Consider the following 13,376-nt stretch of genomic DNA (forward strand, 5'->3'; position numbering starts at 1 on the left):
GATGGGAACTCTCTGATCTGCCATGCTGATGCTGTGGGTGAGTGCATCGGTGAGCCGCTGTATTGTGTTTTGAGGATTTGGGCTTAAATATTCAAAATGGCGGACGGAGGAGCAGCGAGTCAAGATGAGAGTTCAGGACCAGGTAATCATTACTGCATTTTACATATTCATATTCATATTCAAACACTCTTTCTCTCAACCCAGAAAAGCGCGGGAGAGAAAGCGTAAACAAAATACTCAAGCCCGATGTTGCAGTCATATGCACCTTTTAAATAAACGTATCGGGCAATAATTCTCTGTCTGTGCGACGGTGAAACTGGCGATGCAGTGCTACGGCAAATTAAAGGAAAAAATGCCTCCTTTGTGTGATTAGAGCAGTCGCGTTACATATTCATACCGCCGCCGAGCAAACGCCACTTTGCATATTTTATTAGTCATAATCGGCGACAGCTCGCGTGGTTTTGCACTGTCCCCGGTCAGAGGTTGTAAGAATTTTACAGTTAATCTTAACTAAAGGCTGCTGTGTGCATGCTAGGCGGCTAATGCTACTCCAGCGGCTTTGTGTTGCTGTATAGTGCCGTGAGCCAATCCCACATATAAAGCTTTGAATATTCATTCGCTCGCAATCAGCCGGCGTCTGCGCAACGTGTTTACGGTGAAAATATGAAAGAACAGAGGAGCGGGTTCTTGCTTGGTGTACAGTTAGGACACGGCGTGAATTATTTTTTTTAATGCCCATTCTCTTGCCTTTTGTGCCCATTGCAGGCGTGTAGCCCTGTTATGTTATTCATGTGGGCCTTCTAGAGATCAGAATGCGCTGTTCAGCGTATTCTATCAGAATGAATCCATTTCATTGTCGAAGGATGGTGGAACGTGCCAAAATGGAACTCTGACGGCAATTGATACAATGTTACAGTACGGTTGTGACAAATTGATATTATTTTGTAGCACAGCCAGTGTCTTTGTAACATTGTATCAGTCGGGCTGCTCAAAGAGATGTATGCAGGCATTATGCCAGCTTTATTTGCTAGTCTAATAGGTAATCCTCATATAGAGCCCAGCTTCTCCATTATTGTTCCAGCAGCTGTATGCTTTTGTATTTAGTTTATTATGCTCATGTGTATTTAGTTTATTGTAATGTATTGTCCGTGAACAGGGGGAAAATCTGTTTTTCTCTCTTATAACAAATAATATTTAGTGCTATAGTTGTCAAATTGCTTGCATTGATAAAGATAACACTCTCAATCCAATCATAATGTAGTTCTAAATATCTGTGATTCTATGTAGATACAAGGGCATAAGTAATCACAGTCGAGATGATATTCAAAACTAATGCACAGTTGGGAGTGTCAAGTCAGTTTTGTTTGTATAGCACTTTTCACAATACTTTACTGAACATGTTTGTGATATCTTATAGTCCACATTTAGCAGTTTAAAGCTGGGCTATAGAGGCAAGTTTACATTTGCTGACGATATAAAAGATCAACCAGATTTGCTATATCACTTTATATGGGTAAAGTTGAATATATGTATAATAGTTGTCAATTGAAGTTAGTAATTTGTTTTTTGTTGATATTAAGGATTGTGAAGTCTAAAATATTTTATTTTCAGTTTAAAACATTTTGGTGTAGTGATAACCTAATTACTGTTGCCATGATTAAAATAACCCCATTGTTATATTAGTATTATTATACAATTTTTTTTGAAGTATTTTTTTAATATTTGAAGTAGATTTTTTATATATATATATATTAGCCCTAATTTGTTAATTTCACTTTTATTCCTTTGGCTTTATTTTTCCATCACATTTTGTATTGTAATATTTAATTTCAGCTTTATTTCAATTATTTTTGTAATAGTTTTAGTAAACAATAACAACACTGGATGGTGCATATCTGGTTTAAGATTTTGGAGATAAGCCCACCCAGTAATATTGCTTTTATGCAGTTGTTGTCCCGTTAATCAACACAGAGCATTTAAGGCAAAAATTCTCTCGGCCAAACAAGATAAAATAATTTTAAAACTTGCATCACTCTGGTGGTGTCTCACAACAAGAGTGCATTTGTTTTTTTAATTTACCGCATGGTTTCCTATTTTGTTGAATCTGCTTTGAAATCCTTTGCATCAGTCTTAATTATCTTTTAACATGAATTCTCAGATATATGGGAATTATATGGTTAACAGTTTAAATTCGCATATAATTGTCTGCTTTTTGACATGTCATTGAGTCAGGTGTAACAGACCCTGCTTTTTATCTGATAACAGTTTCACTTTATGTGTAGTGCCTAGAGAAGCAATGTCATGCCATAACTTGTTTGTTTCCTGTGTCCACAGCTCATACCTAAGGTGTAAATTACCCACATAAATTCTTGCTTTTAATTTAGTAGTAACTGACTCTTTTCAAATGTAGTAGTGAAACTTCATGGCATTTTGCATCTCTTTTTGACCATCTGTCTATATCTTTTTTTTTCTTGTTCTTGTGCTTTTCTTCATGCTCTGATAATGTGAACATGGAGAAACACTGCAGGCTAACAGTTAATTAAAAGGATTATAGACCTAAAATCAAGTGAGAGTTTGTTTTTTGCCAGCCTTTGAGATTTGTCGAACAGTCCTCTTTGTATTTATTTGCGGCAAATTGGAGTGACTTCATGCTTTTTGTGTCTTGTTGTCTAGTTAAATGGTTTTAGGTTTCAATACATGTGTGAAAATTGTGGCCTGTGAATAGCAATCATCATCACACTATCAAGCATCTTGTTCCTCTCTGAAACTCAAATGGAATGTTTTCAAATATATAATTTGAATATGAATATTATAATTTTTTCATGCTTTCTCATAATGAAATATTGAATTTAGTGTATCCTCTGTGCTGCGTTCAGTCATCTTTTTCATAAAATGCTTCAAATGCCTGTTTTAAAAGTATAATATTTGCATAATTTTTTTCTGCTAATTTGAATATAGCTCTCCAGGTTAGTTTTGCCTTTCAACTAAATTTTCACAAGGTTTCCATGCAAGTGTGCCTTTGGATACGAAGTTGTCTGCTATAAAGGAAAATTATGAAATATAACCTATGAAAGGATCTGTTTTGTTGGATAATGCTAGTCTTGTCAGTTGTTATCCTCCTTTTGTTTGAGTCGATTTTAGCACTCTGAAAAAGTATTTTAAGTGTCTGCAAAAGTTCCTTTTGCATAGGCTGATTTCTTTATGCTTACTCCGTCAGATCTTTGTTCTAATATGTAAATCTCTGTTGTAATTAGGCCGAGCTCTGAAAATATCAGTTAATGAGGTGCACAGTTAATCTGGATATGCAAAGCAGACTTCGTGTTCTTTTCCAGACAATACGGCTACAGAAGTCACGGAATTTGATCCGTGAAGTGTTTTGGTCACAGGGGGCTGTGTGAATAGGATGGTGGAGAATGGCAAGTCATTTACTTCCCGAACATCTCCATCCTCAACCTCTGGTGCTTAGAAATGTGTAAGAAACACTAAACGCAACCTGCTGTCTTTATGTCCAGATACAGACCTCGCTGTTTTTTTGTGCGCTTTGATCGCATTGACAGAAAGCTCACCTGTTTCACCTAATTTAACCAGCACTCCGTAGGTAATTGGGCTTGTGCATTGACACTCCGGATGTATTTTCCATTCCTCTTTTTTTCCCTCCAAAGCGATCCAATTAATATGCTAATGAGATGATAAATATTTATGAACATTTAAATTAGGGAGAAAGCTCTCAGAGCGCCGTGCGAAATGAATTGCTTGCAGGACTTCAAAGTGTTGCTCGTCTAATGAAGTGAGGGAGATTTGCATATGGCTTTAATCAGCTGCATACTGATTATGCTTTATTACGGCGCTGGCAGCCGCTGCGCTTCTGTTTCGTTCCAGAATGAAAACGAACTTCTTCACACTCTAGTTGTTATGACAATCATGGCACAGGGAGAGTGAGAGAGAGCAAATCAAGCAAGCCGGAGAGACTGAGAGAAAGGCAGCCACAGTTTCAGCGAAGCTTAGCTGTGCTCTGCACGTGTGTTGTTTTTCCACTCCAAACCGTTTAGTTAAACAGAGACTTCATTGCTTTTGAGTGTTGTCAGCGAAAGGGGTGCTAAGTTTGTTGTGATGCTCGTAGAGACGCTTGAGAAGGCAAGTGCAGCAGCTGCTGGTGAGTGATGTTTGCAGTCAGCAACAACATTTTAAGCTCTGTTCGATTGTATAGTGATGCTATTAATATCTAGGGTTGAGTAGTGGACATGTTTGGCTTGTAAATCCAAATGGTGTAATTAACAAACCAAACATGTCCACTACTCAAACCAAGGAATTTTTTTAAGTGTTCACTTTAAAAAAAAAATGTTTAGGTCATATGGTTTGAAATCAAAAATTGGAATGGATTTTTTTTTTTTAATGATGTTGAGGATGCTGTCACACTTTCGAAAGTCACTTAATGATTGGTCTTTGAAGAGAAACTGAAAGTCCGGTCTTCCTCTGTCTGTTGTAGATTCTAGAATGAGTAATCCATCGGAAACAAGTAAATGTGCAATGGAGAGCGGGGACGAAAACACTGGTGAGTTACCCAAGGAACCGTTGGCTCTTTGGAGATGTCTGGCTTGCATGTTGTGCCTTTCATGTATTTTTCCCCATAGATTGCTCAGATCATTTGGCCTGATCCTTCCAACACAGCTTTCTTTTACATTTTCATAAGTGAGTTAAAGACTATTAGTTCACAGTTCAAGTTCTAAAGGGTCGCTTGTGCAGCTTTGACTGAGGTAGAGCAATCAGGACAATGTCTCTCAATATATATCACCGTCAGAAGTTTTTTTTTAAATAAGAAAGGCCATGGAGCTGAATAACTTGGCTGAAAAGACCTTTTTGTGTGTCCCTTATCTATTGTGGCATTGCCTGCTTTTCTTCTTCCAGGTGCCCAAACAAATGGACTGGACTTTCAGAGGCAGACTGTGCAAACAACAAGCGCAATCACCAACGCACACGCACAGGCCTTGCTCCAACAGGTATGATCTTTTTCTCTGAGCTCACGCACACATTTGTGGTCTGTGTCATGGATGAAAGAGCTATAGGAATTTAAAGATGTCCCCGGGGACATAGTTTTCCTGTGTCTGAGTCACTAAACTCAGAGTCTTGAACTGTGTGATTATCATGTCTCGGAGTGACTGCTGAGGCTTTCCACCTGATGTCATGAATTGTTTTGTCTATTTGAATATTATGTGTGAGATTTGTCACAACTCTTAAGATTAAAGATTAAAAGCACAACGTTTTATCTCCTGGTTACAGGGGAAATTATTGGGCCCCATATGCTAATTAGCTGCTCTGCAGTTGCTCGGAAACAGATGGTTGAGAATATGCAAATCTATGCAGAATTTACATGTACTGCATAACCGTTTCGTTAATTAGCATACCCGCTCTGCTCTCCGCTTGAAGTCTCAGAAGGCTGCGATATATTTATATCACCATACACGAGCATCAAACAAAACGTATTTTTGCAAATATAATTTTGGGATGGGCTTAATCTAGATTTGCATTCTCTGACCCCACTTCCACAATGATTGAAAAAGGGGGAAAAAACACTCTTTATTAGTCCTTATTTGCTTCTACCAAACTGGAACATTTAAACCAGCAAAAAAACATTACCCACATTGTGCAATAGAGTGCAACAGTGCTCTATCCGCTTTTTGTCAGCAGCCTTGGTTCCGGAAGTATATTTCCCACTCATTTTTTCCCCATAGGGATTTAAAAAAAGTCTTTGTTAAAGAGTTATAAGCCCTGAATCAAACCAACCAACCAGCTACGAGGTGAATCAAAACATTACAAATTTTGATTTAATGCAAAACAGTTTAATACATTTTATTTACAAATCAGACAAAAATACAGTTACAAGACTGTGTGCTTAACGACTTGAGGCGAAAGATGTACAATCCCATGAAGCATTGCGAATGACAAAATTGAATTAAAATCTATGGAGAGCAAAGGGAGACTATTACGCCATTCACGGTACTTCATGTGCTAAAGTGTTCCTTTGGTGCGCGATACTCTGAATGGCGATTTCTTTGCAGAATCATGGGTAATGTAGTTTCTCACCAAGGATTCTGCTTTAAAAAAATAATTATTTAAAAAATGAGTTGAAATAATGTGGGCCGACGTCTTCAACAAAAGCATATACCATCGTACCTCACAGTAGGTCTGTCTTTAAAGGTTTATAAGTTATCGTTAAAAATCTATTCCTATGTGGTGAAAATGTATTGGATTTTTACTTCCGGAACCTGTCTTGCACTTTCAAGAATAATTCATTATGGGCCACAAATTGACCTCACCCAGTGTTTTGTCCCTAGTCTAAATCTGTTTTGACCTCCAGACAGAAGGGTGTGCTGGCCTGTCCTAGACATTTCTTTCGAAATTAGTTGCGATTAACTGTGGGGGGAAACGCGTTAAAATTATTAATGCTTTAACGCTCCCAGGCCCAGATCTTGTATTACAGAACTTTAGTTATGAACATGATGCAGGGCAGTGGCTGACTGCGTGATGAAGCCTATTAGAATGCCCTTTTTGGTGCTTAATTTCACCAATATTGTTCACCAAAATTGTTCCTAACAAAGCTACAGCAGAACCGATGTGTTCCGCTTTTCAGCACAGCAGTGTTTCATTACTGAATGAATCCGTGGTTTTTAACAAAATTGAGGGAGCCAATGATTCAGTGACCCATTCATAAAGACGTCCACTTGCTTTGTTCCTGAATAAATCAGCCGTTTGAATAAATCTGTTGAATGAATGACTGAATGACTCACTCATTAAGACAGCGACTTGCCGCCAACTACTGGCGGTTTAAGATTCATATTTAGAGTGTCATTTCATTTTTCATTCATATGCATGCCACCTCTGAGCTTCATTAAACAGTCTGTGTAAATATACCTAAATGGCCACATTGTAATAAATTCTATGTTGAATCAAAATGTTTAATTCTAAAGCTAGTTTTTGTAATGTGTATTCAGTGCTCATCTAACACAATAATGACTTTACATAATCTTTTGGGGGGGGGGTAATTTCTCAGCCATAATTGATGTGCTATTAATTAGTTTAATTAATCTGCGTATGTAATTAGATGATAAAAATGTAATCGCTTGACAGCCCTAATTATAAATCGTGGTTAACTGTAAATATCACATTTCAACAATGGCAACTGAAAAAACCTGCACATGCCTGAAATGACTGCTTATGCCTTTTAGTCAAATAAATATATTATAAAGCTTTGTGAATAATGGATTAACTTACACCTTAGGAATTCCATGGAAATCTGTCGAATTTTGTGTGGGCCTTGTGAAAAATGTGGTCATAATAGATAAAATGAATTCCTGTCTGTCTCTTTGTGTCCAGTTGACTTTGACTCCAGCGCAGCAGCAGTTATTGATACAGCAGGCTCAGGCTCAGCTCCTGGCAGCAGCGGTGCAGCAGCATTCAGCCGGCCAGCAGAGTAGCACTACAGGAGCCAGCATCTCTGCCTCCGCTGCCACCCCCATCACCCTCTCTCAACCCATCCAGATCACACCTGTAAGAGAGACACTTTCCTTCACTCCTTAAAGGGGCTTGTTGTATTTGAAACTATAATGTCGTTTAATGTAAATTATCCAGTGATTTATTCAGTGGTTTTGCTTGGGGCTGAATTTTCTAGTGCTGTTGTTTTTAATGGAGCAGCCCCATTCTTTCATTATAATGTTTTCATTTAAATAAATGGCATTTCAGTAAAGGCAAAACAAATTGATTACAGACGTTAACGAAAAAGCTTTTGAAATGTAATCACTAATGAATTTAATTACGTTACATTAAATTCACTTAATTACTAATAAATAATTCAAACTAACTGTAATTCACAGAGCTCAACAATAAGGATTTGCCCTGGCAGTTTTTTCACCTGTCCTGGGGATGTCTCAAGTGTTAAAGTGAAGTGTATTTTTAATTAACATTAATAACAAATGAAGTTTGAAAGATTTGGCTTTTATAAGGATTTATAATTTGCAGGAACAAAATCCATGTCCCCCAGCTCTTCAGCTATTTACACGAAGGAAGCTGAATCTATAGTATTTGGAGAATCATTGTACCCAAAATAACATGATAAGATGTCAAAATTTTAAACACTTGTAAATTTGCGAAGAGGAGGAATTTACAAGGGATAAAAGATTTCAGAAAACAGTATATCATATGCTTAAATGATATACTTTGCTGGTTTTAATGGCAACAGCAATTTCTTTTTCAAACAAAATTTCAAACGTCTTTACTGTCAAATTCATTGTAATTGATGAGGTTGTCATGGCAGTCATAGCTGCACTCTGGAAAAGTGGCGCACACTAACATTCTCCTTACTATGTGTGTTTGTGTGAATCAATGCAGCAGTTACAGCAGCTGCAACAGCAGCAGAACCTCAATCTGCAGCAGTTCGTGCTGGTCCAACCGGGCCACCACATCGCAACACAGCTGCAGCCCACGCAGTTTATCATCTCGCAGACGCCACAGGGCCAGCAGAGTGAGTCCGGTGTCCTCTTAACCTCCTCAGACCTCTTTTTCCCCCTCAGTATGATCAGTCTATCTGATTGTTTTGTCCTTCCTCTTGCACTAAACAGGTCTCTTGCAAGCCCAGAACCTTCTAACTCAACTACCTCAAAGCCAAGCCAACCTCCTGCATACCCAGCCAAGCATCACACTTGCCACACAGGTCAGGGATATCCCATTTACCCACTGGATCCATTTTTATTAGTGATGCTCCGATTGATCGGCCGCCGATCATGATCGGCCGATATTGGCAAAAAATAGCTTGATCGGCAACCCCCAAAAGCGCCGATCAAAAAAAGCCGATCACGTGACGTAAATAACTCACGCAACTTTTCCGCATGCGCGGCAACACAACAGCAGAGCAGAGCTGGCTTAACAGTGGCAAAATGAGTTCTCCTATGACGGCAATTCAATGGCAATTATAAACGAGCGCACAACTGATGCTGGCGCGCGCGGTAAATGACATTCGCGAGAGGATAACAGATCTACGCGCGAGGAAACGGGAGCTCGCGAGCTCATTCAAACCCTGCGCGGGCGCATGACATCTCTGCCCTCGCGCGCGCGCGCATGATCATTCCCAACACTCTCGCGCTTGATCTCCTCTCGCCTGCTGATTTTGCTCGCTCGAACACTTTTATTTTTGGCAGTCGAGGGGCGGGACTTACTGTTTTAATAACCTCAAATGTCATTGTCATTATTTTATTTTTTGGATCTGATGTAGTTAGTTCCTCAACTACATCCATTGTAGTCTGCCTGACCACTCTTTGTTTTGAAAAATTATACTGTGCCTTATTTGGAAAAGGTGGCCTACAGTAGCCTTATGTTATCTTGTTTTCTAACTACAATTAAATAAATATTGGTGGTTCTTCAAGATTTTCTTGACTCTAGCATATTTCCATTCTGTGATCGGCAGTGATCGGCAATCGGCAGATCATGATTTTGGTGATCGGTAATCGGTGATCGGCCCCAAAAATGCTGATCGGAGCATCACTAATTTTTATTCAGTCCAATCAGAGAGAGTGCACAATCCATTCCAGACTGTTATTTATTCTATTTTACTGGTCTTATTTGTTCAAATACGCTTCACAGCCTGCGACACCCACACGCACGATAGCAGCGACCCCCATCCAATCCCTCGCTCACAGCCAGACGACACCAAAGCACATCGACACACCTAGCCTGGAGGAGCCCAGCGACCTGGAGGAGCTCGAGCAGTTTGCCAAGACCTTTAAACAGAGACGCATCAAACTGGGCTTCACGCAGGTAAACCAGGCTTCACTAGTCTCACAGTTTGTGTAGTCTGTTGTTGATTTCACTATTCAAAAGTCTCTGCTGTTTAGTCATCCAGGTCATTGCAGAAATCGTGACTTATTTTTAATTATTTAAAGACATTTCTTCTTTAACTGGGACTCATTAGGTGACTCGAGTAAATTTTGCCTGACGTTTTCACTGTTAAAATGTTATTTTATGCTGTTGTGTTGCATATTCCAGGGGGATGTTGGCCTTGCCATGGGAAAACTTTATGGAAATGACTTCAGCCAAACCACCATTTCTCGCTTTGAGGCCTTGAACCTGAGCTTTAAAAACATGTGCAAACTGAAGCCTCTGCTTGAAAAATGGCTCAATGATGCAGGTATGCATTTTCTCTGCTCTGAGCCATCTCTCTCCTTTTCCCTCCTCTCTCAAAATAACATTACATACCATGAAGAATGTTAGAAAGGATATGAAGATTCCTGTCGCATTCCTCTTTAGTTTTGGAGCTCCTCTCAGGATACTTCAGCTCTCTTTTCTGAATAGTTGGTGGTTTGTTATATAAAGCAAATCTTTAACTTGAATAATGTTGCTAAGTAGTACAGCTGATGCTCTGAGGCATGTCTGCATTGCTGTTTGCCACAGGTGCTTATATCAGTCTCTCTTTGTGTTTTTGTGTGCGCTGTTTGTGCAGAGAACCAGACTTCTGAACAGGGCTTGTCCAGTCCCAGCTCTCTTGGCTCGCCTGGGCTGGGCATAGAGGGCTTGAACCGCCGCCGCAAGAAGAGGACCAGCATCGAGACTAACATCAGAGTGGCCTTAGAAAAGAGCTTTCTGGAGGTGAGCGACATCTCACATCAGAGCTTATTCTGAGACCATGATTTAAGTTTTAATGGCACAAAATCATCCTTCGGTTTTCATTGTCAATGAAGACTCGAGGGTTTAACCCGACCACATGGCAATAATTAAAATTGTGACACAAATTTTTTTCTTATTATTAAACAATAATAAATTATTTAATAATAATAATAATAAACTATTTTCTGTAATTCAGTTTACACAGATTTATATTGCATTTAATTCTATTATTATTTTATAATTTACACTTATTAATAACTATATTTTTGTAATTCAGTCTCATTGTATTTCTTACAATTTCTTATTATTTATTGTACTTATTTAACCCTTTCGCACGTACGATCACACCGGTGTGATCAGTCTAGGCTGGTCCCTGGAGCGTACGATCACACCGGTGTGATTAGAACGGTCAGTGCATGACGTGATCAACTGCTAAATTCAAATGTGCTTTCGCGCGTTGGGTGGCGCTGAGCCAGAGACAGGCGCGCTCAGAGCTGTCATAAATCACAAGTTTTCAGTGTTTTCAACCACATAATGTTTATTTTAGGTTCCAGACATATAAGTACTAAAAAAACAATACATTAGAGTTTGTAAAATACACACTGATGTCAAAGGAAGAGGCAATAATAATCCTTTCCATTATAATTTGTTGTATTCATATCAGATACACATTGTGTAAGTAACTTTAAAGTTTACTCTATTCTTCTCCCAGTTCACCTGCCACTTACTTGTATATTTTTCGGGAGAAGTGGATGAATTCACGTGTTGTAAATCCAACAGATCCGATTCTCTGAACTGCGTCTGCGGCACAAACTAACATGGCGGCGCCCATCGCGAATACAGCTGAACTAACGCGATCGTTATAAATGTGTTTAAACAACAAAACACTTCCACTTGCATATATTTGAGAACCGGAATATCAGATGTTTCATGTCATATCTAACAAATTTGTGAATATTTTGAATAAAAAAGGAAAAATGACATAAAAGCAGATCATCATTCATTCAGCTCTGTTGTTGCTGCGGTGTGTCACGTGACAAGCAATGACGCGTCACCACGGAAACCATAAAGTGACACATTCTAAATAACGGTCGCCTTGAAAAAAACTCACGCTGGGGGGTCAGCCAGAATATTTTAAACTTACGTGTGAAAGGGTTAATACAAAATAATAATTTATGGTTTACACTATTATTGACAATAATAATTATGTATTTATAAACAGATCTATATTACATGGTTGGTACTGTTTATTATTATTATTATTATGTGTTATTATTTTAATAATAATAATTCGTTTTATTTTTAAAAATATTTTATTTATTTTACATTGCTTATTATTATTATTATTATTAGTAGTAGTAGTAGTAGTATTAGTGTACTTTTATTACTACTGTTTAATAATGTTACTGTAAAATAATCATTTCTGTAATTTAGTTTTTCACAGGTTTAAATTAATTTATTATTTTCTATTAGTAGTATAGTTGTTGTAGTAGTGTACTTTTAAATAATTATTACCATTTTATAATAATAATAATAATGATGTAAATATAAAAGCCTCCTCTTTAACTGAAAGATATGTATTGTGACAATATTTGTGTACTATTGTTTAAACATTTGATATTGTCCCAACCTCAAATTTTCCTGCTGAATTGTTACTTACTAAAACTGTGGACTGCAGACTTGTAGGTCTTTGTGAATGGTTTTTGCCGTAAGGGCGTTTCTTGTGCATTTGCCCTTTTCAAGCAGAACCAAAAACCTACCTCTGAGGAGATCACCATGATCGCGGACCAGCTCAACATGGAGAAAGAGGTGATCCGAGTATGGTTCTGTAACCGCAGGCAGAAAGAGAAGAGGATCAACCCGCCCAGCAGTGGCAGCATCTGCAGCACCCCTATCAAAGCAATCTTTCCTCACACCACAACTCTGGTACGTGACATGCAAACTGTCCCCCCCCCTTCATTCAGACCAACAGGTCTAACGGCTTAAAATAGTGGTAACCTCTTCCTACTATCCCGTTTCAGGTACCGAGTACAGCCAGTCTTGTGACCAGTAACACACCGACTACGATGACTGTCAACCCAATTATGTCTCTCACCAGCACTAGCGTCGGTTTCACTGGTAAGCAAGATTGAAATGATGAAACTTTCCTATTGCTCACCTTACAATCTTTAAAAGATGATTGTCTTCCTGCAGGCACAACTATTGGCTCGGCCACCACTAACACGGCATCGGTCATCTCCACTGCACCTGTGGTCACCACCGCAGCATCCTCTCCTTCGCTCAGCCCTTCCCCCAGCGCAGTGCAGACGTCCTCAGAGCAGGCTTCAGCTCAGGAGATAGTAGCGGCAGTAAGTCAGGCATCTTCCTCTCTGGCAAACACTCTGGGCACTGGACAGGTGATGGTGGCGTCACCCAGCCTCACGGCTGCTCTGCAAGGAGCCGCCCAGCTGCCCACCAGCGCCAGCCTCGCCGCCATGGCTGCAGCCGCTGGCCTCAACCCTGGGCTCATGGCATCCTCGCAGTTCAATCCTGGGTAAGTGTATTTTTATTTTTCTGACAAGCTTGTAATGGGATATCTTTGTGTTTATTGTTAATTCCATATTTTTTCTGGTGTTTCCTGTGCAGCGGGGCTCTTCTTAGTTTGGCGCCAGGTGGTCTCGGAAGCGCGTTGAGTCCAGCACTGATGAGCAACAGCACCTTGGCCACAATCCAAGGTGTGTGGAGCG

At 39.3% G+C, this 13,376-nt stretch overlaps 1 protein-coding gene across 15 annotated transcripts in view; it reads left to right on the forward strand.

Annotated features, from left to right (window-relative positions):
* Positions 1-13,376, forward strand: part of pou2f1b (POU class 2 homeobox 1b) — a 19,847-nt gene continuing 6,471 nt past the window's right edge. Inside the window, exons 1-14 of one of the 15 annotated variants that reach the window (XM_082175519.1) lie at positions 5-142; positions 4,487-4,552; positions 4,906-4,997; positions 7,372-7,545; positions 7,869-7,934; positions 8,383-8,515; positions 8,613-8,704; positions 9,631-9,804; positions 10,033-10,174; positions 10,487-10,632; positions 12,397-12,576; positions 12,672-12,768; positions 12,844-13,183; positions 13,276-13,376. In XM_082175519.1, the coding sequence (XP_082031645.1) occupies positions 97-142; positions 4,487-4,552; positions 4,906-4,997; positions 7,372-7,545; positions 7,869-7,934; positions 8,383-8,515; positions 8,613-8,704; positions 9,631-9,804; positions 10,033-10,174; positions 10,487-10,632; positions 12,397-12,576; positions 12,672-12,768; positions 12,844-13,183; positions 13,276-13,376 (1,849 nt within the window). In that variant the 5' untranslated portion in view covers positions 5-96. The other 14 variants (XM_082175516.1, XM_082175517.1, XM_082175520.1 and 11 more) reach the window with 14 other exon arrangements.

The sequence above is a fragment of the Leuciscus leuciscus genome (assembly GCF_965113295.1).
Source record: "Leuciscus leuciscus genome assembly, chromosome: 7".
NCBI classification, from domain to species: Eukaryota; Metazoa; Chordata; class Actinopteri; order Cypriniformes; family Leuciscidae; genus Leuciscus; species Leuciscus leuciscus.